Source organism: Urocitellus parryii, chromosome 11 (assembly GCF_045843805.1).
Source record: "Urocitellus parryii isolate mUroPar1 chromosome 11, mUroPar1.hap1, whole genome shotgun sequence".
Classification (NCBI taxonomy): Eukaryota; Metazoa; Chordata; class Mammalia; order Rodentia; family Sciuridae; genus Urocitellus; species Urocitellus parryii.
In genome coordinates, this window is record NC_135541.1 from 121,302,732 (window position 1) to 121,328,657 (window position 25,926).

At 35.4% G+C, this 25,926-nt stretch overlaps 1 protein-coding gene and 1 pseudogene across 3 annotated transcripts in view; both read left to right on the top strand.

Moving 5' to 3' along the window:
* The window catches only part of Ash1l (ASH1 like histone lysine methyltransferase), a 175,692-nt gene that overhangs the window by 60,254 nt on the left and 89,512 nt on the right, over window positions 1–25,926 (top strand). For all 3 annotated transcript variants that reach the window (XM_077791088.1, XM_026404956.2, XM_077791090.1), the window contains one exon: window positions 14,850–14,951. In XM_077791088.1, the coding sequence (XP_077647214.1) occupies window positions 14,850–14,951 (102 nt within the window). The remainder of the gene's footprint in view (window positions 1–14,849; window positions 14,952–25,926) is intronic.
* Window positions 19,070–21,573, top strand: LOC113194098 (iron-sulfur cluster assembly 1 homolog, mitochondrial pseudogene; annotated as a pseudogene).

Below are 25,926 nucleotides of genomic sequence, written 5' to 3' on the forward strand. Positions count from 1 at the left end.
TAAATTATATATATATATATATATATAGTAGATGGACACAATACCTTTATTTTATTTGTCTTTTTATGCGGAGCTGAGGATTGAACCCAGGGCCTCACGCGTGCCAGACAAGTACTCACATTGAGCCACAACCCTAGTCCCATTGCTGAGTTTTTGAAAACTTTTTTTAGCAATATCATTCACTAAAAACGAAAGGCCTTCTGGGTAAAATATAGTTGGGAACAGACTTTTAAAACCTGTGCAGTATATCAAGCAAAATAATAATTATAGAAACAGCAATAGTTAAAAAGACACTTTAGTTGCTACAGTGGTGCACACCTGTAATCCTAGCACTGTGGAGGCTGAGGAAGGAGAATCATGACTTTAAAACCAGCATAAGGAGCCTAAGCAACTTAGCAAGACCCTGCCTCTGAATAAAATATTTTATAAGGAGGGCTGGGAATGTGACTCAGTGGTTGAGCACATCTGGGTTCAATCCCTGGTATCAAATAAAAAAAAAATTACATGATAATCACTTAATAGAGAAAGATGTAAATATAGGCATAAACTTTTGAGGAAAAGATAGAAGGCAACATCAAGAGGGATTAGAGCTGCTCAATTATAGACACAAAAGGATGTCATTGGCTGGTAAATGTAGGGATACTGGAGATAGCTTGTTTTGGTTTATTGACCTTGTTTGTTTCTTTTGCACAGATTGGGGTAAGTCACATTATAAATCCTTGCAGGAAATTTTGTAGCATGTGGGATGATTAGGCATTTTGAACAGAACTTCATTTCTCCATGGCTTTATGCATTTAGTTAGTTTAATGTGTTCTTTTTCAGCTGCTAACTTGGTATTGGAAAACATTTGTATATTTTGAAAAATAAATGTATATATAACATTTGTGTATTTTGAAAAATAATGCAGCTTATCGTGTATCAATGATACATTAGCTATTTTACTGCACATAAATACATATGAATCATATATGTATAGTCAGGGTGATGTTATTTCTCTAGGGAAAAGATAAAGAGTGAGGAAAAAAAGAGCCTTGGATAGTTATAAGAAACTTCTATAAATAAAATAAATGGTTAATAATAGCCTCTGGCTTATGTATAAGTCTTTACGGTGATCTACAGATTTAAAAGATAAATAGCTAAAATTTCAGAATCTGGTCATTTCACATAAAAATTTAGAACTTTGCTTGTCAAAAAAATTAGAACATCTAGCAACTATCAATTCATGTTTCTTGGATGTGGCAGACCCCCTTTAGCTGGTGCCTCCTTTTTTTCCATTTGCCATAGTTATCACAGTTTCCTGTTATGTATTACTTCTGGTCCTTTTCAAAGCTATTTAAGCAAGAAATTATTGAATTTGAAGTCCCTAATTTGAGAGCTTTGAGAAGGACCTTACAAAGGATGGAGAAGGTGAAGGTGATATGAGGTGATGGATTAGGTGATTTGAATGTTAATATCTACATGGACACTGAAATATCCAAGAGGGCATTTACAGAAGTCAAGATGTAATGATGGATGAGAACCTGGTTCCAGATTCCTGTGGAAATGAGAGAAATAGCAGGGAAGTCAAAACATGCAGACATATCTATGTAAAGAATAAGAACTTGTCTTTTCTTTTTTAAAAAAATAACATGAAAAAAGAATACTAAGACCTCACTGAAGTTCTATTACCAATTCTCTGTCATCAGCTGGATATCTTTGAATTCTTTTATTCTTGATGTTAACTGCCTGAAATTAGTGAAAAGACTCCACAAGTTAAGAACAAAGTCCATCACAAAGACTGCCTTTGTTTCAGGTGCCAGTCACACATTTCAGTGTCTCTGAACCATACAGATTTTGCCCAGTCTTCAAAAGATTTGGGATTTCCTACAGCCCCTTCAATTTTGATAATTTGCTGTAACAATTTTTGGAATTTACAGAAAGTGCTGTTTAGATTACAGTTTTATTAAAAAGGATACAGATTAGGAGCTACCAGTTGAAGAGCTGCTGCATAAGACAGTATTTGATGGAGGTAGGAGACAAAGACCTTCCACACACCTTCTCCTTATAGAATCTGGGAATGTTACCCTCTTAGCATATTATTGTGTTCACCAGATAGACGTTCCACTCAACCTCAGTTTCTGGAAATTTTATTGGATTTTCATGAGAGGCATTTTTGATTAAATAATCCACTATGTGACTGAGCTGTTTCTAGCCCCCCTAGAAGTTAGGTTGGTCCAAAGTTTCAAACTTATAATCATGTGGCTGACTACCAGCTCCCATTCAGTTATCCTAGGGCTTACTGTAAATCATCTCAAAGGCATAACAAAAGACATTCCTGTCACTCAGAATTCTAAAGCTTTTGAAGCTGTGCCAGAAACCAGAGACAAAGACTAGCTATATTCTTATCAGAACTCTAAATTCTACTAATTGCTATTTTTTGAAATCTCTCCATCTTCTTCACAATTACTGCTAAGAGAATGTAGATGTGACTTGATTTTTTCTTCAAGTGTTGCAATTATTTATATAACCAAAAAATCAAATAGACTCAGAGCAGAGATGGAGAGGGAGGATCGGCAAAACTAAAGGTAGGCACCTCAGTCCAAGAGGCTAGAGGGAGCTGGTAGTTGGGGTAGAAGAAGAGGTTGTTGTTTTGTTTTGTTTTATTTTTTGGTACTGGGTATTGAACTCTGGGGGACTGAACCACTGAGCCACACCCCTGGCCCTATTTTGCATTTTATTTAGAGACAGAGTCTCACTGAGTTGTTAAGTGCCTCACTATTGTTGAGGCTGGCTTTGAATTCTTGATCCTCCTATTTCAGCCTCCCTAGCTGCTGGGATTACAGGCAGGCAGGCCATTGTGCCTGACTAGAAGAAGAGTTTTAATCTCTATTTTTGTGCCCACCCTCCCTCTTTTTTCTGAGAAGTAAGGTGGAGCTGTCTCTTAGATTATAACCTTGGGTGTTGTGTTTTTTCTTGGGAGGGGCAGACCTGAGCCCTCATACCCTGCTTGACCCAGCTCAGAAAAGAGACTCCTAGATATTTCTGAGGTCACTGATTAGGATCTTCTTAACTTGCCTCAGGCTCCCCCATACTTGAGGAGGGTATTAAATGACTATCCTAACTTGCCTATCCCCAGAGTACTTCCACTGTGTCCAGTTCCCAGGGAAGATGAGAGCAATGAATATTGTGATTTCTCTGTACTTTCCAGTCTCTGATACCCCTGTCAAACAGTGTTGAGGACATGTAGTAAGTTGCCCAACCTTGAGCCCCAAGAGTTAGAAAGGAGTTGGTTGGGGGTTCAAGTCTTAGCAATTGTGTGTACAGGAATCTTCACTACTCCATTTAACCCCACCATCACCACTGTTCTGAACTCCTAGCCTCAATTCTAGGAGCTCATGTTCCCCTGGGTGCAGCAAAGATGACCTTTTTATCCCTTGTCACTGGTCATTGTGGATGATTTTTTTTTAAATTTTTATTGTTGGTTGTTCAAAACATTACATAGTTCTTGATATATTTCACACTTTGATTCAAGTGGGTTATGAACTCCCATTTTTACCCCGTGTACAGATTGCAGAATCACATCGGTTACACATCCATTGATTTACATATTGCCATACTAGTGTCTGTTGTATTCTGCTGCCTTTCCTATCCTCTACTATCCCCCCTTCCCTCCCCTTCTCTCCCCTCTTCTCTCTCTACCCCCTCATTGTGGATGATTTTATAGAGCTGTTCTTTCTCTTCTGGATGTGGGGGTGGAGTGGAAGCCAGGCTTGAAGAGTTTTGGAGACTGTGGAAGGAGGCCCTCTGTTCCTGTAGGAAACAGATTGATCCTCAGCCACCAGATCCAGAGAGAGATCAGGTCTGCAGGGAAGAAGAATGAGACCCCAGGGCTTGAAGAAGATTCTTGGAGGTTGGAGAGATGGTGTGTGGAGAAACAAGGCTGATATTCAGATGGAGCCAGACCTGCTCATTCTGAAGGAATCCCTGCTTACCATCCTCTTCTTCCTGGAGACTCTTGGCCTCTGTTCCCTGGCAAGGAGAAATCAACAGGGAAGGGGGATAGCTAGGATTTGGAAGGGATGCTGTAACTTTGGGTTCCTGTGGGGAATGGGGACCAGAAGGTCATGTGTATTACGGAGACTAGATGTCTGAGTACCAAGCAGGAAGCTGGGTTCTTGGTCAGTTTCCACCAGGCTGTCCCTGTTCCTATCACCAGTTTTCTCTCCATCCTTTTATCCCATCCCCCCAAAAAACTTATTTGGCTTCTCACCCCACAGGAGCAAGGAGACTGGGAGGACTCCTCCAGCTACATGAGTAGAGGGACCTTCTCAATTTCCAGAGTCTTCAAAGCCCTTCAACCCCTGAGTCTGCTCCCTTTACACCCCTTTCCCCTTCAGCTCTGTCAACACACAAACTAATTCCTCATTTCTAATAAGAACTTAATGTGCCTTTTTTAACTTAACACGACAACACATTTAATTATCCTTTTAGCAAAAACCAGTTGAGCTACTGGGAGGCTGAGGAAGTAGGATCCTAAGCCTCTGCAACTTAGTGTCTTGCTGTCTCAAAATTAAAGGGCTGGGGACACACTTCAGTGATTGAGCATGCTTCAGTGGTTGAGTGCCTCTATGTTCCGTCCCCAGTGCTGTGTGCGTGCACACACACACACTGAGGAAAATTTTTTACTTAAATAAAATTTAGCAAAATTTCAACCTCAGATATCTTCAAATTTGACCCTTTTAAGGACAGAACTTAATTTACCTAAGGTATACATTAAGTATATGACTTTTGTTCTTAAGTATTCCCTTAAGAGTAACTATCCTGGGCTGGGGTTACTTACAGGTGTGAGGCACTGGGTTTGATTCTCAGCACCACATATAAATAAATGAATAAAATAAAGGTCCATCAAGAACTAAAGATATACATAAAAACATTTTTTTAAAAAAAGAGTAACTAACCTTTCAGTAAATCATTATTTTGTGCGTGTTGTGTGCTAGGTATAAGGAAAATAGCCCTCAATAACTTTAAATTCTACCCTCAACAAATAGTGGGATGTTTCAAGGTATTTTTAGGAACAGAGAAACAAGGGACTCACTTTTTAAAAAAAGAGTTGAGAAAGGGTTTTGAATTTAGCATACAAAGAACCAGGAGTAAAAACTATTTCTGACCGAGAAATGAGTTTTGTCAGGGGCTTGGAGATAACTGTGCTTCTTTAAGTATTAATAGCCTGATGTGGAACCTAAGAGATGAGGCTGGAAAAATGGACAAGGAAAGATCATAAAGCTTTTTGTTTATAAGACACCAAGAAGTTTTAAGTTTACCGTGTAAACAAAAGGAAATTAAAGATTTTAAGCAGAAGAATGATTTGATGAGACTACATTGATGACAATGTGAAAGAAAGGTGGATTAGAGAAAAGAGATCAGTTTAGAAACCGTTTCAGCAAAATAGTGTGATGGCCTGAAGTCACGGATAGAAAAGACATTCAGAAGGAACAAATAAGAAGAAAATGTGAAAGATATTAGAATGACTCGCAGGTACTCCTTTTGGGCAATTAGTTGAATAGTAATGAGATTAAGTGAAATGAGGCGGTATGCAAAAAGAAAAGATTGGTAACCTGGCATTGGGGCCCACACCTGTAATCCTATCGATTTGGGAGGCTGAGGCAGGAAGATTGCAAGTTCAAAGCCAGCCTTAGCAATTTAGCAAGGCCCTGAGCAATTTAGTGAGATCCTATCTCAAAAAATAAAAAGGGCTGCGTATGTGGCTCAATGGTTAAGCACACCTGGGTTAAATCTCTGATACCAAAAAAAAAGGGGGTGGGGAACAAGATTGAATACAGAAAGCAGATTTGGCTTTCATGCTATTTTGTGACATATGGATCTACAGCACAAGAAATCAAACCTGAAATTTTAGTGACTTATTGTGGAAGCCACAAAAAAGAAAAGATAATATTTAGGGTACACAGACTATGATTTTTTTGTGGGGGTGGACGGGCGGCAGGTGGCGGGTACCAGGGATGGAGCTCAAGACACTTAACGGCTGAGTTACTTAGGGCCTCAGTAAGTTGCTGAGGCTGGCTTTGAACTTCCAATCCTCCTACCTCAGCCTGCGGAACCTCTGGGATCACAGGCATGTGCCAGTGTGACTGGCTTTACCCTTTATTTTTTATTTTGAGGCAGGGTCTTGATGAGTTGCCAACTCTGGCCTTGAACTTGTGATCTTCCTGACTCAGCCTCCCAGTCTCTGGAATCCTTGGCAAGCACCACCACACCCAACTCACTTGGGTTTCCTAAGGGAGTTTATAGTCAAGATTGACAAGGTGTTAGATCAGTTAGGCAGTTGGGATGTGTTTTGTGAATGGAAAGAGGGGATATGTTGATAATTAAGATATCTTATTTACACCTTTCACTTTTGCTGTTGTCTTTCTATTTTCTAGCAATTTCAATGAATTTTACTCATGCTTAAATCTTCTATTTAAAAAATCACTTTAAAAAGAATAACTAGGGGCTGGGGTTGTGGATCAGCAGTAGAGCATTCGCCTAGCATGTGCAAGGCACTGGGTTCAATCCTCAGCACCACATAAAACTAAATAAACAATAAACAAACAAACAAATAAAATGAAGGTGTTGTGTCCAATTAAAACTAAAAAACATTTTTTAAAAAAGCATAACTATATGTTCTTTTAAATTGATCTCCTGAATTTTCCATTGTTTTTTCTTCTCATATACCACATACATAAGATATATTCATTTTACATTAATTTGGTATTATGTTAAAAATGCCCAAAAAACATTCATATTTTGTACAAAGTTGTTGATTACCTTTAGAACATTATTATCCTGAAACAGTTCCCATTAACCCAAACTGGGACAATTTAAGCAACATAATAAATAATGAATAAAACAATAAATATTATTAGATATGGAAAATGACAAACCCCAAAATAGGCCTGAGAAAAGGGGAGTGAGAAAGCCAACTGTACATTGGGAGCATTAATCCTTTCCTAGTACATTCTTTCCTGGTGATAAAACAAACCCTGGGGAGGAGGCATCCATCAAACCTAGAAAGGCAGTCTCTGGGAAGAGGCCAAAGCATTAATACTTCCCTGAACAAATCCTTTAGGATACCAACCACTGACCCAGGCCGTCCATCTGGTCCAGTAAGATAAATCCCAGAGACTAACCACCAACCTCAGACTCCCTCCCATTTTGCCCAATAAAACAGACCCCAAATTCCTGAGTGCCCAAGCTGAGACACTTAACCTATATAAGCCCAGTCTCCTCTTTTTATTCAGTGGCTCATTTTCCACCAGGAGAGTGGGTCCATCAGATCCATGACACCATTCCTAAATAAAGGCTTTTGGCTGATCCGTAAAGTTTGTGTCCAGCCTGATCTTCTTGTGGTTACAACTATTAGGTTATTACCTTTAAAAATATCCATTAATTCATGCTGATAAAAATAAATTATTGGCTATATAAATACATGGAAGAAAAGGGGCAAAAATTCTTTACAGAAGAATTCCAAATAATATATAGGTCATCCACTTTTAGGAGGTGGAGAGTAATTACCCTCTACTTGAATATAGGCTGGATAATAGTGACTCATTTCCAAGGAATAGAAAGTTAAAAATAGTAACTTTAACATGAAGAGGCCTGCCAGCAGCCCCTTAACCTCATATAATATAAACTTCACCTATGATAAGATGTGATGATATTATGTATTCTCTGATATAATGTGACAAGAGAACTTCATCCTTGTGTATTTTTTCTGAAACTCCATAATCCCAGTCTAATCAGGGGCGGGGGGAAGGGACATTTTAGTATCAAGGACCTGAGAAAACTAGGAAAGATTGAAAAACTTTTAAAGATCAGAGGAGACTAAAGGAGAATGGAGGGAGATATTCTAGATTTGATCCTAAAACAGGAAAAGGAGATTGGGAAAATTGGTGAAATTTGGACAAATTCTATAATTTCATTAATAGTATTATGACAATGTTAAGTTTTTTTTCTTTTTGGGGGGATACTGGGGACTGAACTCAGGGGCAGTCCACCACTGAGCCACATCTTCAGCCCTATTTTATATTTTATTTAGAGACAGGGTCTCACTGAGTTGCTTAGTGCCTTGCTTTTGCTGAGGCTGTCTTTGAACTTGTGATCCTCCTGTTTTAGCCTCCTAAGCTGCTGGGATTACAGGAGTAGGCCACTGTGCCCGGTCCCATCTTTTTAATTTTATTTTGAGATATAGAGTGTTACTAAGCTGTGCTACCATGCCTGGCCTAGTCTCTTCTTTCGATAGACTTTCTTTAAATATGTGGTTCAGTGGTCGAGTGCCTCTGAGTTCAACCCCAAGTACCAAATAAAAAGAAAAATTCAGAATAACAAATTAATGAGTTTTTATAAGTTATGTGGTGTTTGGCTTATTTTTCTAATTTACATTTTATTCTATATTAATATTTAAAGACTACCAGTCTGAAATCAGCCTTTCACAAATTAAATAGTAATTTCACATTACATACTTAAATTATATCAAGTTTCCTGATCTCACCCAATCCTTAGAAAGGATTCTATTTTTTAATTGATCTATGTTGGATAGATATGAAATACTTCTAGTTAAAAAGAGTATCTGATCCAGAATGTCAGAGATTCCTTCCTGTTTTTCAGCATTTTTTTTTAAAGCTCATGGTAGAACTTGTAACCTGATTTTCAAAATGGACAAAGCAGTAGCATGTGATATTTTATATTTAGTATTTATCGCTTACAAGTGATCAAACATGCAGACCCTGATGGTGATTTACTGCTTTGTAAATAGTATACATTATCTATGTGAAACACTCTATATTGGCTTTTTATGTCCCTAAAGTAAATGAAGCCTATATGTTTTTGTTTGGGGGAGGGGGGGAATGTATCCACTCTGAAAGCATACTGGTTGAAGCAGCATACTGAGTTCTTTTTTTCTTTTGTGCCACTGAGACTTGAACCCTTATGTGCCCTCCCATTGAGCTATAACCCTGGCCTTTTTAAAATTTTGTGACAGGGTATAGTTAAATTGCTCAAGCTGGACTTGAACTATGGATCTTCCTGCTTCAGCCTCCCTAGTAGCTGGGTTTACAGATTTAAGACACCACCCAGCTCTTGTTTTCTTTTTAACTGAAGGGTTGTAAGCATCAGTCAGAATATTCTAATTTCAGACAATTTCTCTAGAGTTGTATCTAAGATACACACATAAATAACATGTACATGTGGAGATAAAAGCATAAAATTGGTTGTGGTGGTTAATACAATTCTGGGAATTTCCAGAGGGATTCCATTTCAGTAAATGATCTGATTTGGGCATTATGAGAAATAGTCTAATTAGAGGGAGAAAAACAGACTTTTTAGCTTAGAAATTGTCAGCATAGGCTCTGAATCATTCTCTCTTGTTGTACATTTAATTGGCAAGTCAAATAAAATATATTACTTTCTATAAAAGCATTTCCCACAATTGGAAACAGCTGTTTTTATTGTAAATCTAGCTTTTATCTCGGCATTTATTCAGCTCATCGACAAGAAGCTTCCCGGGCTGATGTGAGCTATGAAGCAAAGGATTCACAACTTGAATCCGGGAACTAAAAATCTTTATCAAAAATGTATTAATAGTTTGCTATTTAAGTTCATATTCTGTTACTGTGTAACCATTTTTATGACAACCAGTTTTGGTTTAGTTGTTAACACACTTCCCAAATAATTATGAATTATGAATGACAAAAGTAAATTTTTTTGTGTGTGTGGTGCTTGGGATTGAATCTAGGGCCTTGTGCATGCAAGGCATGCACTCTACCAACTGAGATATATCCCCAGCCCCTCCCAAAAAATATTTTTTAACATTCTTCAATTTTGGTGGAAATGAACACTTTAAATATCTAAAACTTTTAAAATACATGAAAATTTATATCATCTTTGAACTGACTACTACTTTTATCATTCCAAATCTAGCACACTTGACCTTTTTTTTTTTTAGTAGTTTACCCAAAGATACTTATAGCATTGTATATATCAGACATTTTAATTATTTAAATAATTGCCTATAGTTATTTGGGAGTATATAGTATTTAACTCCAGTAGGTGTCTAAAACTCAGTTATAGAAGTTTTAATATTGAATTTAGACTAAAGAAATATGTTTTAATATTGAATTTAGACTAAAGAAATATATGTTCTATTAAACCAAACTATTAATTTCATACACTGTGTTTTCTTAACTAATTTATATTTTGGCATTAAGGAAATTCCTCATTTTTTAGCCTAGGATGCTCTGGCTTCAATGAAATGGGTTGAATTTTTATTGTCATGTTTTCTTTGTGATGTCTCTATCCCTCTTCACATGGATACTACAGTGGAATTGCCTCTAGTTATTCTGATATCTTTGCCTATTTGAATTTTCCTCACACCCAGGCATCTTTTATCTCAGGTTTATTTCACTTCTTCCTATGTAGAATTCATTAAAATCTCTTGAAACAAATTGACTTCAAAGTAGCTTCTTGGCATCTGCTCATTTTTGTGTAGAATGTAGGATTTCCGGAATCTTATCCTTAAATCATTTGTGTTCTTTTTTCCTTTTTTACCTTTCCAACATTCTTATCCATAATTTCATCTTATTGTTTTTGCTAGAAAAGTAGTCTTTTCTCATCTAAATTGACACAGGTGATTTCTCAAAACCTGTCTTCATCTTTAAAGTTCATCAAATAATAGCCAAATAAAATTCTGACTCTATCATAACTAGTTTCAAGGCTCTTTCTCATGTCCAAGTTCCAGGTTCATTTTAAATTCTTTATATCCTATGTCTATTATCTCAATTTATGATTCTCTTTTATTTTCCCTTTTTAGTAGTAGCCTGCTTTCTGGTTTACATGAAGGGCTTTATTTCCAATGAAGAATATATTGGTGATCAATATATACTGCCAATTTTACTTAGATAGGCCTTTTTTGTGATTTATCTGTAATTTCCACTTCCTTCACTTATGTGTATAGAATTTTTAAACATATTTCTAAAACTTTCATCTGAGTAATGATACACCCAGTTGTTTTTTTTATCCCCCAAATTTTGTAAATTGTGAAATTATCACTTATATTCCCTGTTTGCTTGTGAAATACTTATGTATTCTTAACAATAAATTGAAATGAAAAATGATGGGAACTCTAATGTCAAAATTTTTTGTGTTCTCTGTGTAGTTTGAAAAAGTATGAAATTTTCTTGAACTTCAGTATACACATGCCTCTTGTACTTTGAGGAGTAAACAGTTTTTACTCATTCTTCCAAGCAGATATAAAATGACCACTGTTAGAGACATGAACAAACATTCTTTATATGATAAATATACCAAGAAAAACAGTAAATTTCCTAAGTCACCTATGAATTAGAAGAACCAAAGAACTGTATAAGGGAAACAGAAAACTACTTTGTCCTGGTAAAGAACTGAACAGAAAGACAATTTCTGGTTCATATTCATCCCTTGAGCACATGGTTTTATTGCCATAATCCAGAACATAATCCCAACTCTACATAAACTATGGTAAAGGATTCGTGAATTAGAAGATTCACTTCAGAGAAGTTTTTTTTTTTTTTTCTGCAAGTACCTCAAGCCCCAAAGGTAGCTATTTTAAGAGTATTTCTTGATTAGATTTGCTTTACATTTAAGATAAATAAATAATAGATTATTTCTAGCTCCCTAATTTAGCTTAAATGTCTGTACTTTTAAAATTTTTATTTTACTATTTAATGTTATTCTGTCAGTGACATAAATAAATATTTAAACTGTAAAAATTCCATGTTACGGCTAGTGTGTAGCTGCATGGTGGAACAAGTTCTTAGCATGCGTAGTTCAATCCCTAGCAGCAAAAGCAAATAGATAAATATATAGATAGATGTTTCATGATAAACATAGGGAGCCAATTTATATGTAACAGTCACTAAAAATTGTAAAATCCTTTGAATATTGTAAAGTGATTTTGTATTACATTATCTCATTTCAGGTCTCACAACAATCATGTGATTTAGAGTGCTTTAATAAACCAAAATTCAGGCACATTTACTTGCCTCGCTCCTGTAATTTAATTTATTGCTGATCTAGGAATCAACCCCACGATGCCTTTCTCTATAGTCCATATACTTAACACCATTCCACATCAATTCTGCATTCCACTGTTCCAGCTTTGAAAACAGGTATATTGGTCTCTGTTGAAATAGATTCACTAGTTCTCTCTGGACAGTATCTTGTTCTTCCTTAGCCACTCTACTGCATAATGGGACTTACCTAAGAGTATGTTTCTGGCAGTAATGGAGATAGTTTTTGCAGATTTCATATGATTTCTGCTGTTAGCCTAATTTTAACAAACTTGTACATCTTTAACAGGTTGTTGCTTCTTGCACATAAGTTACAGCATCATTTTTCAATCTTAAACTCACTTGCTTTACATCATTGTGTAATGTTTTTTTCAGGTGTTCTCATCTTCTTACTATTCCTATAACACTATTATTGAATGAAATAAGATTCTAGAGCTGATGATTATCAAGCCTAGAAATCTCTATCTCAGGAATACAACTTTATTCTCTTTAAATGTGGAATAATTTTACGAGGAACTCTGCTCTATATGAACAGGGAATTCAAACAGACTTTTAAAATGAAAACCTTCCTGAATGAAGTTTTATTCCAGTCTCTTATTAAATCCTAAGAATAGGCTGCTGGCCTCCATTACTTTCAGGAAATGAAAAATGGCTCAAAAGCTAAATGAGCTAAGCCATCTCTTTCTCAATTGTTTCAATTTCTCAGGAATTGCTGTACAATGCTGCCAATAACGATCTCCGGGGATCTGACCCCCATTCCACCTCCCACTGCCTCCTCTGCAGCTCCAGATGCCACCAAAGAAGGAGCTTTGAAGAAAGTGCCTGTACCCTCTTTTACCCTGAGGTGGGTGAGGCCAGGCAGGGTGATTCTCAGGATATCCTTATGATCAAAGGTATAGTTGAAGCCTTCATCAAGACTTTCTTGAAGATGACCAAGAAATTTGGGAAAAGTTACCAAATAGCCTAGCAACTGAAGACAGAGCTCAAGAATGGATGGCACAGTTGCCACCTGAAATACATGATGACGTGCACAACCCTAAGTAAGCTCCTTGAGGGCTTATTTCTATCAGTACTGAGCATGTAAAATACACTCAATATATGGTAGTTAGTAACGTTAGCGAAGACATTATAAAAAGTGCTCTCTGACCCCCTTTTTTCCCCTGGCACTTAATCTATGATTGTTTGGCCATTTATCAGGAATGCTAATAGAGTTCAATGATGTCTCAAGCTTCTTGGCCACTATTGTCTTCTGTCTTGACTGTGTCTGGGTAGGGAATATATATCTGTCCCATATATGAAGTTTTCAGTATTACTACTTTAAAGTCTTCTTTGTTTTCTGGGCTTTTACTTCTGTTTTATTATGATACTTATTAGCTCTTTTGGTTTTTCTTTTTTTAATGACATTTAGCTCTTTAGTGGAAATCTTATCCTATCTGAATCATACTCTAGGGGGATTATTAACACTGTTAGTTTTTAAAATCCCTTTTATCTGTTTTAAAAATTCAACAATAAACAATCTTGCTTCTTGAATAGATCTTATCATTCATCACTGTGTTTTAGAAGTAGGTTCTACTATCACATTAGTTTCCCTAAAAATCTAACTTTTTACTCTTCAATGGCAAGTCTTATGTCTCACCTGAGTAATGCTGCCAGTAGCCTGCTGAAAGAGTATTTACAGTGATGTGATTTACAAAACTACTTAATTAAAACAAAGCTTGGTGGTCTACTATTCCTCTTAGAGAAAGGAAAATATTTGAAACTTAGCTCCATTCATTTCTTCTGTCCCTGCCTTGTCCTTCAGTGATTTAGTCACTTCTTCATTAAAGATGTAACTCTTAGAGGCAGATCTTAAAAATCTCGTCTTCAAGTTTTTGATTTCCTTTATCTTTTGTGTCTCCAATGATATGTTACAGCTTTTTATTTGTAATTTGTTTTCAAGGTGACAACGAACATTTCAGAGTACTCCTAGAGGTTTTTTTTTTTTTTTTTTTTAAACAAACATGAAATGGACATGCATTGTGTTTTTTCAACAGCTGATTTTTTTAGATAACAAGCAAACTGCTATCAGAACCAACTTTTACTCAGGAAAATAAACTTTCCTGAACAAGGATATACTTTTCAGAAAGAGATATGTTAAATTATGCTACATCGATTTGTAGTTTTCCTAAAATTATGAGACTATTTGAATGGAAATTAAATTTGTTTTCATGGCTTTCATGTATAAACCAAGATTCCTTCACTATAAAACTTTAAAGGAGATTATTCTACTCCGTGAATGAATTAATTTCCAGTTCTTTCAAAATTTTCTATAGAAGAAGTACATAGAGTGTAAATAATTTTTCTGAGAATTAGATAGGATGTATGAATTTAAGGTCCAGCCCTTTACTGTCTATCCTTGATTTTATTAAATAAAATACATAGGTTGGATTTGTTTGTCAGTTATGTTATGAATTTTAATCAGAAACCAGGAGTGGATTTGTATTCAAAATGATAAAACAAAAAGTATATTTTTTGTTCATTCTTCTACTAAAACTAGTTTTCCCTCTGCTAATGTAACCAGAGAAATTATGAAATCTGGGAAATTCTGCCGCAACATCTAGTGTGGTTTGTCCTTTGTTTATTTTCCTCTTATTGCCAGCTTACAAGTCATGTTATTACAGTGAATGGCAGTGACAGCAACTGAAATACACAGTTATAATACAGAGTGAGTGATTTGACATTATTGTTAGACCTGAAGTTTCCTATGATTTCTATCTCTTCCTATCTTTCTAGGTTCCCAGTCAAACTCAGATAAACCTTCCCAGCGACCATCAGAGAGCACAAATTGTAGCCCTACCCGGAAAAGATCTTCATCTGAGAGTACTTCTTCCACAGGCTAGTACTATTTATTTTAACAGATTTTCAGGGTTTCTCACCTGTTCACCTGTTGTGAATGACTTACAATTTAATTTTATTATGAAAACTAATGTGGCCAGACACGGTGGTGCACCCTTATAATGCTAGCTACTTCGGAGCCTGAGGCAGAAGGATTGCAAGTTTGAGGCCAGCCTGAGCAACTTAGCTAAACTCTGTCTCAAAAAATAGGAATAAAAAAGGGCTGGAGACTTAGTTCAAAGGTAGAATGCTCCTGGGTTCAATCCCAAGTACTCAAAGAAAGAAAAGTGATCTTGGTACATGAGAATTAGTAATAATGTACATTGAAACAATATAAGTCTTACTCTTTAAAAAGCCCAATTGAAGTTAGAACATGTTGCCTAACAGGGGAGTATGGATTAGAGGCATTTAATAAGTTCTTATATACATGTAAAGTTCTATGGTAAAGTAATAACTTCCAAAGAGCATTCACAGATCTCTGAAGACATGCAAAATAATTATTAGGCATGAGAAGAACCTCTATTAAATAATTTGTTTTTTATCCTCAACTTTAAATTTCTTTTTTTTTTTTTTTACAGTTAATTTTTTTCTTAGAGAGAGAGAGAATTTTAACATTTATTTTTTTAGTTTTCGGCGGACACAACATCTTTGTTTGTATGTGGTGCTGAGGATCGAACCCGGGCCGCACGCATGCCAGGCAAGCACACTACCGCCTGAGCCACATCCCCAGCCCCTTAAATTTCTAATATATGTTTATTTTGAGTTATACAAAACTGGGCCAGATGCATTAGTGCACGACTGTAATCTCAGTGACTTGGAAGGCTGAGGCAGGAGGATTGCAAGATCATGACTAGCCTCAGCAACTTAATGAAGCCTTAAGCAACTTACTGAGACCCTGTCTCAAAATAAAAAGGTCTGGGAATCTGGCTCAGTGGTTAAGTGCCTTTAGGTTCAATCCCAGGCACCAAAAATAAGTAAATTAAACCCAACTAGTTTATACAATATAACATATTTTTATATTTTATACACAGATTTAGGACTGAGGGATGTAGTTTAATGGTGGAGGAACCATGTGCTTAGCATGTACAAGATCCTGGGTTCAATCCCTACCATATACACACAAAAAAATTTATGGATATGCCCCTAATTTTCTTTAAAAAACATATATCTGAATTTACTGAGGATTAAGAAATAATTTTAAACTTATTAATATTATCAGGAGAGATTGGGAGTAGCATGTTCATTCCAGGCACTGAGAATAATATATATATAAAACAAAGAATAGGGTGTTCAAGAAAATAAATAAAAGAACCATTATAGTTAGAATAAAGACAGTTTTTCAATGTAAAGCTGGAAGGGTAAGTAGGGACCAGTAGTAAGAAACTTAAACACAGTGATAGGTATAAAGTTCTTAAGCAAGGAAATGACATATCTTTTACTTTTCTATCTCTGTCTTTGGTTAGTAGATCTCTTATGCCTTTTAGCCATAGCATTTAGTTTTTTCATCAGTATAAGTCTTCCTGTCAAATTGTATCAGCATAGTATTTGTTGAGTTTACTTAATGATTATCTACAACATTCTAGAAGCTCTTTATTAGTAGTACTGTGCCAAAGGTACAATGAAATCTTATATTTTGTTTGGGTTTTTTCTTTCTTTTCTAATACTGGAGATTCAACAGTACCTCTGGAGTTAGCCCAGCCCTTTTTGTTTTTTGTTTTTTAATTGATTGCTCAAAATATTACAAAGCTCTTTCATATCATATATCATACATTTGATTCAAATGGGATATGAATTCTTATTTTTCCCACTTGTACAGATTGCAGGATCACATTGGTTATACAGCCATGTTTAAGGGTTTCGCTCATCTGATACTCAGTAAGGCCTTGATCTTGCAATCCTCCTTTCTCAGTCACCCAGATTCCTGGGATTACAAGGATGCTCTACTGTGCCCAGGTATACAGTGGAATTTAAACATCAGCGATAGTTGTGTTTCTTATGCTGTTTTGTTTTTATATTACATTAGATTTTCAAACTGTTTAACAAGGAATGACTAATTTTTATGTGGTCTATCTTGACTAGGGCATAAAGTTTCTCTTACCATGAGACCATTAAATCAAATGTGTTTTAAGGGTTATTGTTGCTAATGTACATTAGGATTCAAACATCAATAAGATAAAGTTACTACTATCAAGAATTCAGGCATATTCATCCATAAACAGTATGTTAAATTTTTTTCACAGAGCAGTATATAAAATGTGGTGACATGGGGCTGGAACTGGGCTCAGTGACAGAGCACTTGCCTAGCACGTTTGATCCTCAGCATCATATGAAAATAAACAAAAGTAAAAGATGCAATGACACACTGATCCCTTCCCATGACTAATATTGTTGCCCCTGAAAAAGTAGTACATACACTGTTGTATATTAAATTTAAGTATAAATAAGTAGGACAATATAAAGTTTACAAATGTGTTTAACAAAGTAACATTAGTACATCCTCAGAAAGGCACAAAATCATGAAATAGGGGAAGAACATATTATTGGGTATGACTGTGTCCAAGAAGTTATGATGGTAGTGGTTGAAAGTGAGGCTTAAAAGTAATAATGGACTCTATCACATGCAGTTTGCTTTTCATTCATAGGAGCTGAAACTTATTGTGGATGCAATTAGGAACTATGGAATGATTTTGAATAAGGAGGATAAGTTTTTGGCATATTAGGCAGAATCAACAAAGATTCACAATTCTAAAAAATTATCTCCCAGTCCTAGGGCTTAAAATAACAACAACTTTTTTTCACGTTATGTGACCATCAAATATCTGTTCCCCAAAAAATATTATTGAAGTCTCCTGCATGTTATCTTCTCTAGTACCTTAGCTCACAAAATAGCGTCTCACAATTGTTGCTTATCTTGTGAGAGAGAGGAAAGGGTCATAGTAAAGCACAAGTTCTTCCTAGAACTGATATGCATTATTTCTCGCATTTCAATGTCAAAGCAAGTTCAGTCTTATATCAGTGCGGACTGGGAAGTGTAATTCTTCTAAGGTAGGGAAGCAAATATTTATGAATACACATATATGTATTTTAGAAAATTTTTACTTTGTAGTGAGGAAAAATGGAGTGTAACAGAAATATATGAATATATTTAAACTCTTTTCAGGCTGTTGAGATAGAGATATTTAACAGACAGCTGGAAGTAGTGGTTTATGTTTTCAGTGACCTCTCTGTTGAAATACAGATCTATCAATACATGTGTAAACTTGAATTTGGCAATGAGTGAGATTGCCCAGGAAGAAATTATAACATGAAGAGATGCATGGGACAGAGACCTAAGAAACATTAGCATTTGGAAGGGAAGAAAAGAGGAAGAATAAATGTTAGTGAATGTGACTTAAATAGGAAAAATCAAACAGCACTGTTATAGATGCCTAAAAAAGGAGAAGGTAAAGAGTAGAAAAAAGTAGTTAACATCAGTGTCACGAAGAAGTCAAAGATTTAAACAAAATGTTGAATGATTGGGAGAGTAAGAACCACAGTCTAGGGGTATGCAATTAGAACAGTTTGTGAGCTTGAAAGGGGTAATTAGAACTGTTAAAATTTTGGTGACCAGATGGGGATGTAGCTCAGTAGTCAAATGATAACCTAACATGTGTGAAGTTCTGGGTTTCATCCCAGCACTGCAAAAGAATTTTGGTGGCATTACTACAGATTAGAGTTATTTATTACCCTTTTGATGGATTAGATGTACAGAGCTAACAAATTTGTTATTACCTTAAACCTAAAACTACTAGATAAAATATGGCAACATTCTTGGAACATTACCAAACCTTGAAATAATAGGAAACCAGAGATTTTTTAATAATTTTGATTCATAAATAAGCACTAGAGCTGTCCAGCATCTGCTTGCTTGATCCCTGGTGGTTGAGAGTCTATTAGTTGTAACATATCCAGGTGCTAGTAGATGAAGGACAAAGCCTAGGACTCCAGCAGGATAGAAGACCACATCAGATTTTCATGCATACAACTGGAATTGCCAAAAACTGACACTTACCGATGTGAAAGCAAATAGAAATAAACCCATCACAGAAGAGAATAAAGGGAAGGAAACCTCTAGATTCATGAAGCTTTTAATTCCCGTGCAGGATAAACACCCACAGTGCATTGTTTTGGTTTTGGCATTGAAAAGAGCAAGTAAAAGATTTCCTGACTATAAGGTTGTATTAATGCTCTGTCCAACAAATTTGTATTCTCTGTGAGACACCCCCCAAAACGTATTAAATTAGATTTTGTCTTAGGTTGCTTTATGTTCTTAATTTTTGACCTAATATTCTCACATGTTCGTCAACAAAGGAAACAACAGTCTTTATTTTGCAATTTAAAGGCAAATAACCAGAACCATGTTCTGTTCTAGGTATAGTCAGTGGAATACAATAGCTCTATCATCTGTGAAGTAAAGTATATAAACAATGTGTAAATAAAAAGTAGTATACATTTTTTTATAAGACATCATTTGCCGGATCTTTGAAGTAATTTTCCTGTTTTGAAATAAATCCAAAGGGATCATATACTACTGAGTATATGACTCAACTAACAGCAGTAGTCACTGTCATTATTATGCAAGCCAGGAGTGTAGTGTAGCAAAAGTATAATTGGTGAAAAAGATCTAAGTCTTCCTAGGGTGTGTTAAATATCATATTAGGTCTTTAAGACTTAATAGGAAGGTGAATATTTTTGAGTGTTCTTTGCCAGTGTTTACTTCTGTGATAGTCCTTCCCCGCCTTATATTTGCAACTTTTAAGCTAATTCTGTTTATTTTCTTTTTTCCTCAGATATTTGATATAACCCTGAAGATTTTAGTTAGGACAGAATTCACAGTAACTTAACCCTTCCTGAAAAACAAAGTTCTGTAGTAGTGTTTTATAGAATCATTTCATCTTTCCTTAGTTGATTTGCAAATATTGTTATACTGATGAGAAGTAGTTCTTTTGTAATTATAATATTGAGCAACTGCTATATTCAGGGACCCATATTAAGATTAATCATAAAAGGCTTCCATAAACTTGGGATTGATACTTTAAAGACATTTGCTGTGGCTAAAAGTATTCTAAGTGGGGAAAGAAGAGAAAATATTATGACATGGCAAGAAAACTATGCACTTTTGAAGTTGGATGTGACTGATTTACCTTTAGTAATAATGTGTAATATTGTGCAAATTGTATAAACTATTCAGACCGCAGTTTTCTCATCTATAATTTAAAGCTACTTTTGTTTATCATGCAAATTAATGAGGATTAGAATAAATCTCCAAAAAGAATGAAGAGAATGGAAAACATTTGAAGAAATAGTGTTCAATACATTTCCATAATTAATAAAAGCAATAATCTTTAGATCCATGAAGCTTTGCAGTCCCATGCAGGATAAACACATACCCTCAGTGTGTACATGCACTGGGACATCATTATCAATCTTCTGGAAACTAGATGTAAAGAGAGAATCTTAAAATTTCCAGGCGAAGCAAAATGAAGAAACACCTAACATACAGAGGAGTATAACAACGGCTTACAACAGATACATTTATTGTCAAGAAAATTTTATAAGCCAAACCAGGCACAGTGGTGCACAGTGGTACACATTTGTAATCCTCAGAAGGCAGAAGCAGGAATATCACAAGCTCAAGGATAGCCTCAAAATAAAAATTACAAAATAAAAAAAATTGGGGAGCTGGGGTTGTGGCTCAGTAGTAGAACGCTCACTTAGCATGTGAGAGGCCCTGGGTTCAATCCTCAGCAACACATAAAAATAAATAAATAAAGGCATTATGTCCACCTGTAACTAAAAAATAAATATTTTATAAAAGTTTAAAAAAACCATAAAGATCTGGGGTAAAGTGTCCCTTGGGTTAATCCCCAGTACTTAAAAAAATAAAATTTTATAAGTCAAAACACAATGGAGAGGGTTGGGGTTGTAGCTCAATGGTAGAGTGCTTGCCTAACACATTTGAGGCCCTCTGTTCGATCCTCAGCATTATATAAAGATACATAAGCAAAATAAATGCATTGTATCGTCTACAACTACAAAAATATATATATTTAAAACACACACAGTGGGGGTCAACGCATTAGGTATTTTTGGAGAGACGCTGAGGTGGTCAAGCTGGAGCCCAAGACTATAGTGGTATATTGGTGAATTTGTCAGTCTCATTAGTTCAGGCCACTGTCCATGCTTTCAGCAAGAGAAAGCTGCAACCCACCTGAGCTGCATTCACCCTGACACCTTCAGCAATAAACAAGATAAAACAGCTTCTTAAAGATAAGCCTGAACACATACGTGTGAAAGTCAGTGTTCAAACCAGGGGCTGTAATGTTTTGACCTTTCATACCAAAAGGAGATTCTGAGGAAGTTGTTTAAGATGGAATCTGTGTTCTTCAAAAAGAAAGCACAGTTGATACTTTTAGGAACAGAAATGGACTATGTTGAAGACAAATTATCCAGTAAGTTTGCCTTAAAGAACCCAAACATCAAAGGAACGAATGGCTGTGGAGAAACCATTAATAATTTAAATGTGAGGACTCATCTGGCTGTAAACTCCAGAAAAGCTTGTGGAAGTCTTGGTACTTACTAAAGGAATCATGTGATTGTCACATGCTTAAGGTTTATGAGGTGTGGCCATCTTGTGGGGAAAATAAAGTGATGCATTTTGAAAATGAAGCCTGTATGTTAAATTTCAGAAGTGATATGACAGAAAATGAGAAGCAATTGTTCTCTTCTGATTATTGTTCTGTAAAGGAAAAGCTCCTACCCTTCACTTGAATCCCTTTCATCCTTTCTGTTAGTACCAGTTTCATTAATGTTGCCTTCTTGGGAGCAGTTCAGGAAATGTGGTAATAGCTGTGATAATTGCTAGATTTCTATCAAATGGCTTTAATATGCATTTTTATCTGCATTTCCCCAACCAGATTGTTGGTTCCCAAAATTCAGAGAAGTCCTGACTACTGATAGTAACATAGCAATGCATTATATTTCTACCCAAACTTGACATGGCCCCTTTTTAATATTTTCACCAAAATTTAATTGTCAGATGCCTTATTTGTGTATCCTTCAACAGGACTGGTTAAAGATTTCCTTGAACAATAGTGCAGAATAGTTCCAAGTGATAGTATCAAAAAATAAGGAATATTTCCTCTACCTATTGTTTTACCTACTCCCCCCCCCCCCAAGACTGCTCAGATATGGGATCTCAAGCCTAAATCCTTTTAGATGGAAGTTCTCTTACAAGCCATCTAGCTGGGCTGGGGTTGTGTGGCTCAGTGGTAGAGTGCTCGCCTCGAATGTGCGAGACCCTGGGTTTGATCCTCAGCACCACATAAAAATAAATAAGTGAAATAAAGGTATTGTGTTCAACTACAACTAAAAAATAAATATTTAAAAAAGCCATCTAGCCCACCCTCCTCAGTTTTGTATGAGAAGACACAACCTCAGGGAAGCCATCGCAACCTAAGGGAGAGCTGGGACCATACCCCCAATACCTTTTCCTCATAGGGGATACTTGTACTCTGCACTTAAGTAGTATGATGGTCATATGATTTCTTTATCTGGTCAGTATTTGGATAGTTTCTTTATAAGTTGATGGAGATCATGTTTTGTTTTATTATTTTTTAAAATATTTATTTTTTAGCTGTAGTCGGACACAATAGATTTATTTATTTATTTATTTTTATGTGGTGCTGAGGGTCAAACCCAGGGCCCTGTACATGCTAAGAAGCACTCTACTGCTGAGCCCCAGCCCCTCATATTTTATTTTGAGTGGCAAAATGTTATTTTAAAACTCTTATGTGAGTCTCCATATTGTTTCTTTAGAACTTAGAAACAATGGTCTACATTAGGAGAAAAAAAAAATTGTATCAGCTCAACCCACTTTATTCTTTTGGAGTAAAATAGTGATTGTGAAGCAGGACTTGGGGGTCTTTTTTTTTTTAATTTCATGTATGTATACACTTTCTGGTTCCTAAGTCCAATTGTTAAATTTTTTATACAATTTTGGGGGGATAGAACTAGGGAATGAACTTGGGGGCACACAACCAGGGAGCCACATCCCCAGCCCTATTTTATTTAGAGACAGGGTCTCAACTGAATTGCTTAGCACCTGCCTTTTTCTGAGGCTGACTTTGAACTCACAATCCTCCTGCCTTAGCCTCCCAAGCTGCTGGGATTACAGGTGTGCTCAATTGCTCCTGGCTTTATACAATATTTTAATCTAGTATTTTGGTCACCAACTTTTCTTATAAAGTAGTTTTCTTGTAATTTAATCTATTGATTTATCTCGGTTTGACTTACTAAATATTTTGTAAGATGACATATATACTTTTTTTGAAAGCTGATTCATGGATTAAAGTTGCTGTGTTTAAATGTTCATAAGTTTATGTTGGTAATATAATTGTTGATCTACTTATAATTTATGTAATAATATATGTAGAGATTGTTATTGATTTTTAAAATGTGACTACATTGTGCTCTTAAAAAACAATGTCTTTCAAGTTTTGAAAAAAATTTTGTCAATTTACAATACTTTAATCAGTGAAAATATTCTTCAGAAATGAAGGTAACATTAACATGAACAGAAAACCAAAAACTTTAAAGGCTCTTTTGCCAGAAGACCTACAGTAGCAGAAATGCTAAAGGAAGTTCTTTAGACAGAAAGGAAATCGTGGAGGCAAGCATAGACTCACCACAGGAATAAAAAGTGCCAGAAGTTATCAACAAATATGAATATATTACACACATTTTCTCCATATCTTTTTGATGTGTGCTTGCAATTTTCCTAAGATACCATTATATTTGGTCATAAAATGTCTTAAAATTTTTTTCAAGTTTTATCTCATGCTCATAATATTTTCAGACAATAGAATTACATTAAAATTCAATAAGATACCTTGAAGTTCCCTATGTGGAAATTAACACACTTCTAAATAACCCATAAGTCAAACAGGAATTCCCCAAAACTAAGTTATAAAATATTTTGAAATAAAAGTATATAAAAACTTGGGAAATTACACCTAAGGCAGTGTTTTAAAAAAACAAAGATCTAAGCCTGGTATGGTGGTGCATGCCTATAATCCCAGCAGGTTGGGAAGTTGAGGGAAGAGTATCTAGAGTTCAAAGCCAGACTTTGGAACTCAGGGGCACACAACCATGGAGCCACATTCCCCAGCCCTATTTTTTATTTTATTTAGAAAAAACAGAGTCTCAACTGAATTGCTTAGCACCTTTTTCTGAGGAAAAAGCAAGTCACTAAGCAATTCAGTGAGACCTTGTTTATAAATAAATACAAAATAGGGTTGGAGATGTGGCTCAGAGGTTGAGTGTCCCTGAGTTCAATCCCCAGTACCCATAAAAAAGGCCTGAATAAGTGACCCACATTACTTTTACCTTTAGGAAGCTAGAAAAAGAAAACAAACCCACATTAGAAAGAAGAAAATTATAAATATAAAAGCCGAAATAAATACAAAATCGAAAATTTTGCTGGTTCTTTGGGAAATACTTGTGTATGTGCTAAAAAAAAAAAAAAAAAAAAAAATTCTGACCAAAAGAAGTAAGAAAGCAAAAAAAGACAACAGTATCAGGAATGAATGAAGGCGCTTCAAACAAATCATCCTTCCTTTGAAAGGGTAACAGTAATAGCACAAATATTTTGATGCAAATACACAACCAGAGATGTGAAAAATTTCACTCCAATTGTGTGCAATGAATGCAAGATGTTTTTTCTGTCATGTATAACTGATTAGAACTAATAAATATTTTTTTAAATGAAGAAAATAAGTTAATCGTGCAAGATCAAAGCTGGAAAAGTGGGAAAAACATTTACACATTCCTAACCAACGTGTTGAAACATTGTGAAAGTTTTTGGAGAGATTTTGGCTAGGACTCTGAAGTGGTATAAAGATGTGTTTGTACTGTTTGATTTTTATCAAGTATGTGCATTACTTATTTTGCCTTTCAATATTTTTTGTTTTTATGATCATGTAAGTTTTAAAAATAATTATGAATTCATAGGAAAAAATCTTCATGCAAATAAATTAAGAAGGTAGATACAAGGAATATACTCTTAGAAATAATCAAAGCAATCACTCACGAATAAATAACTGGACTGGGTTGTGGCTCAGTGGCAGACCACTTGCTTCACACATGTGAGCGACTGAGTTCGTTCCTCAGCAGCACATAAAAATAAGTAAACAAAGATTAAAAAAAATAATCTAAAATATTCCTGATTTCATTAAGGAAATCAAAATTAAAAATCTTTAGGCAATGAGAACTCAAAACCCAGTAGTTTTAATAAAAAATTCTGTCAACCACTTAAGGAAAAAATAATAATTACATACAAATTTTTTCAGCCCTTTTTTAAAGTCGGGGTCTTGCTGAGTTGCTTAGGGGCTTGGTAAGTTGCTAAGGCTTGCTTTGAACTTGCAATCCTCCTGCCTCAGCCTCCAGAGCCACTAGGATTACAGTTATGTGCCACCACTCCCAGCTCCAAAGTTTGGTTAACATTGAGAAATCAAGTAACATTTTTTTTTCTGAATTTAACAGGAAATAAGAAAAATCGCATAATTTTTAAGTAGATTTATAAAATGCATTTGACAATATTTAAAACTTAAGAAGGAAAATAGTAATAGACTAGAATTTTCTCAGCCTGATAAAGTATAGCTACAGAAGAAGCTACAGTTTACCTAATTTACTTAATGGTGAAAGACTGTTTTCCCCTTGTGATTGGGAACAAGGTAAAGATTACCACTACTCTCATCTCTTATAGCCAACATTTTAACAAAGTCCTAACCATTGCAATAAGGTAATAAAAAGAAATTCTTAAGTTTTATACAGATAGGAAAGAAAGAAGGAAAGGAGTCAAATAATCTACAGAAAAATTCCTAAAGCATCTGTTTAAAAAAATTACTGGACTTAATAAATGAGTTTAACAGGATTT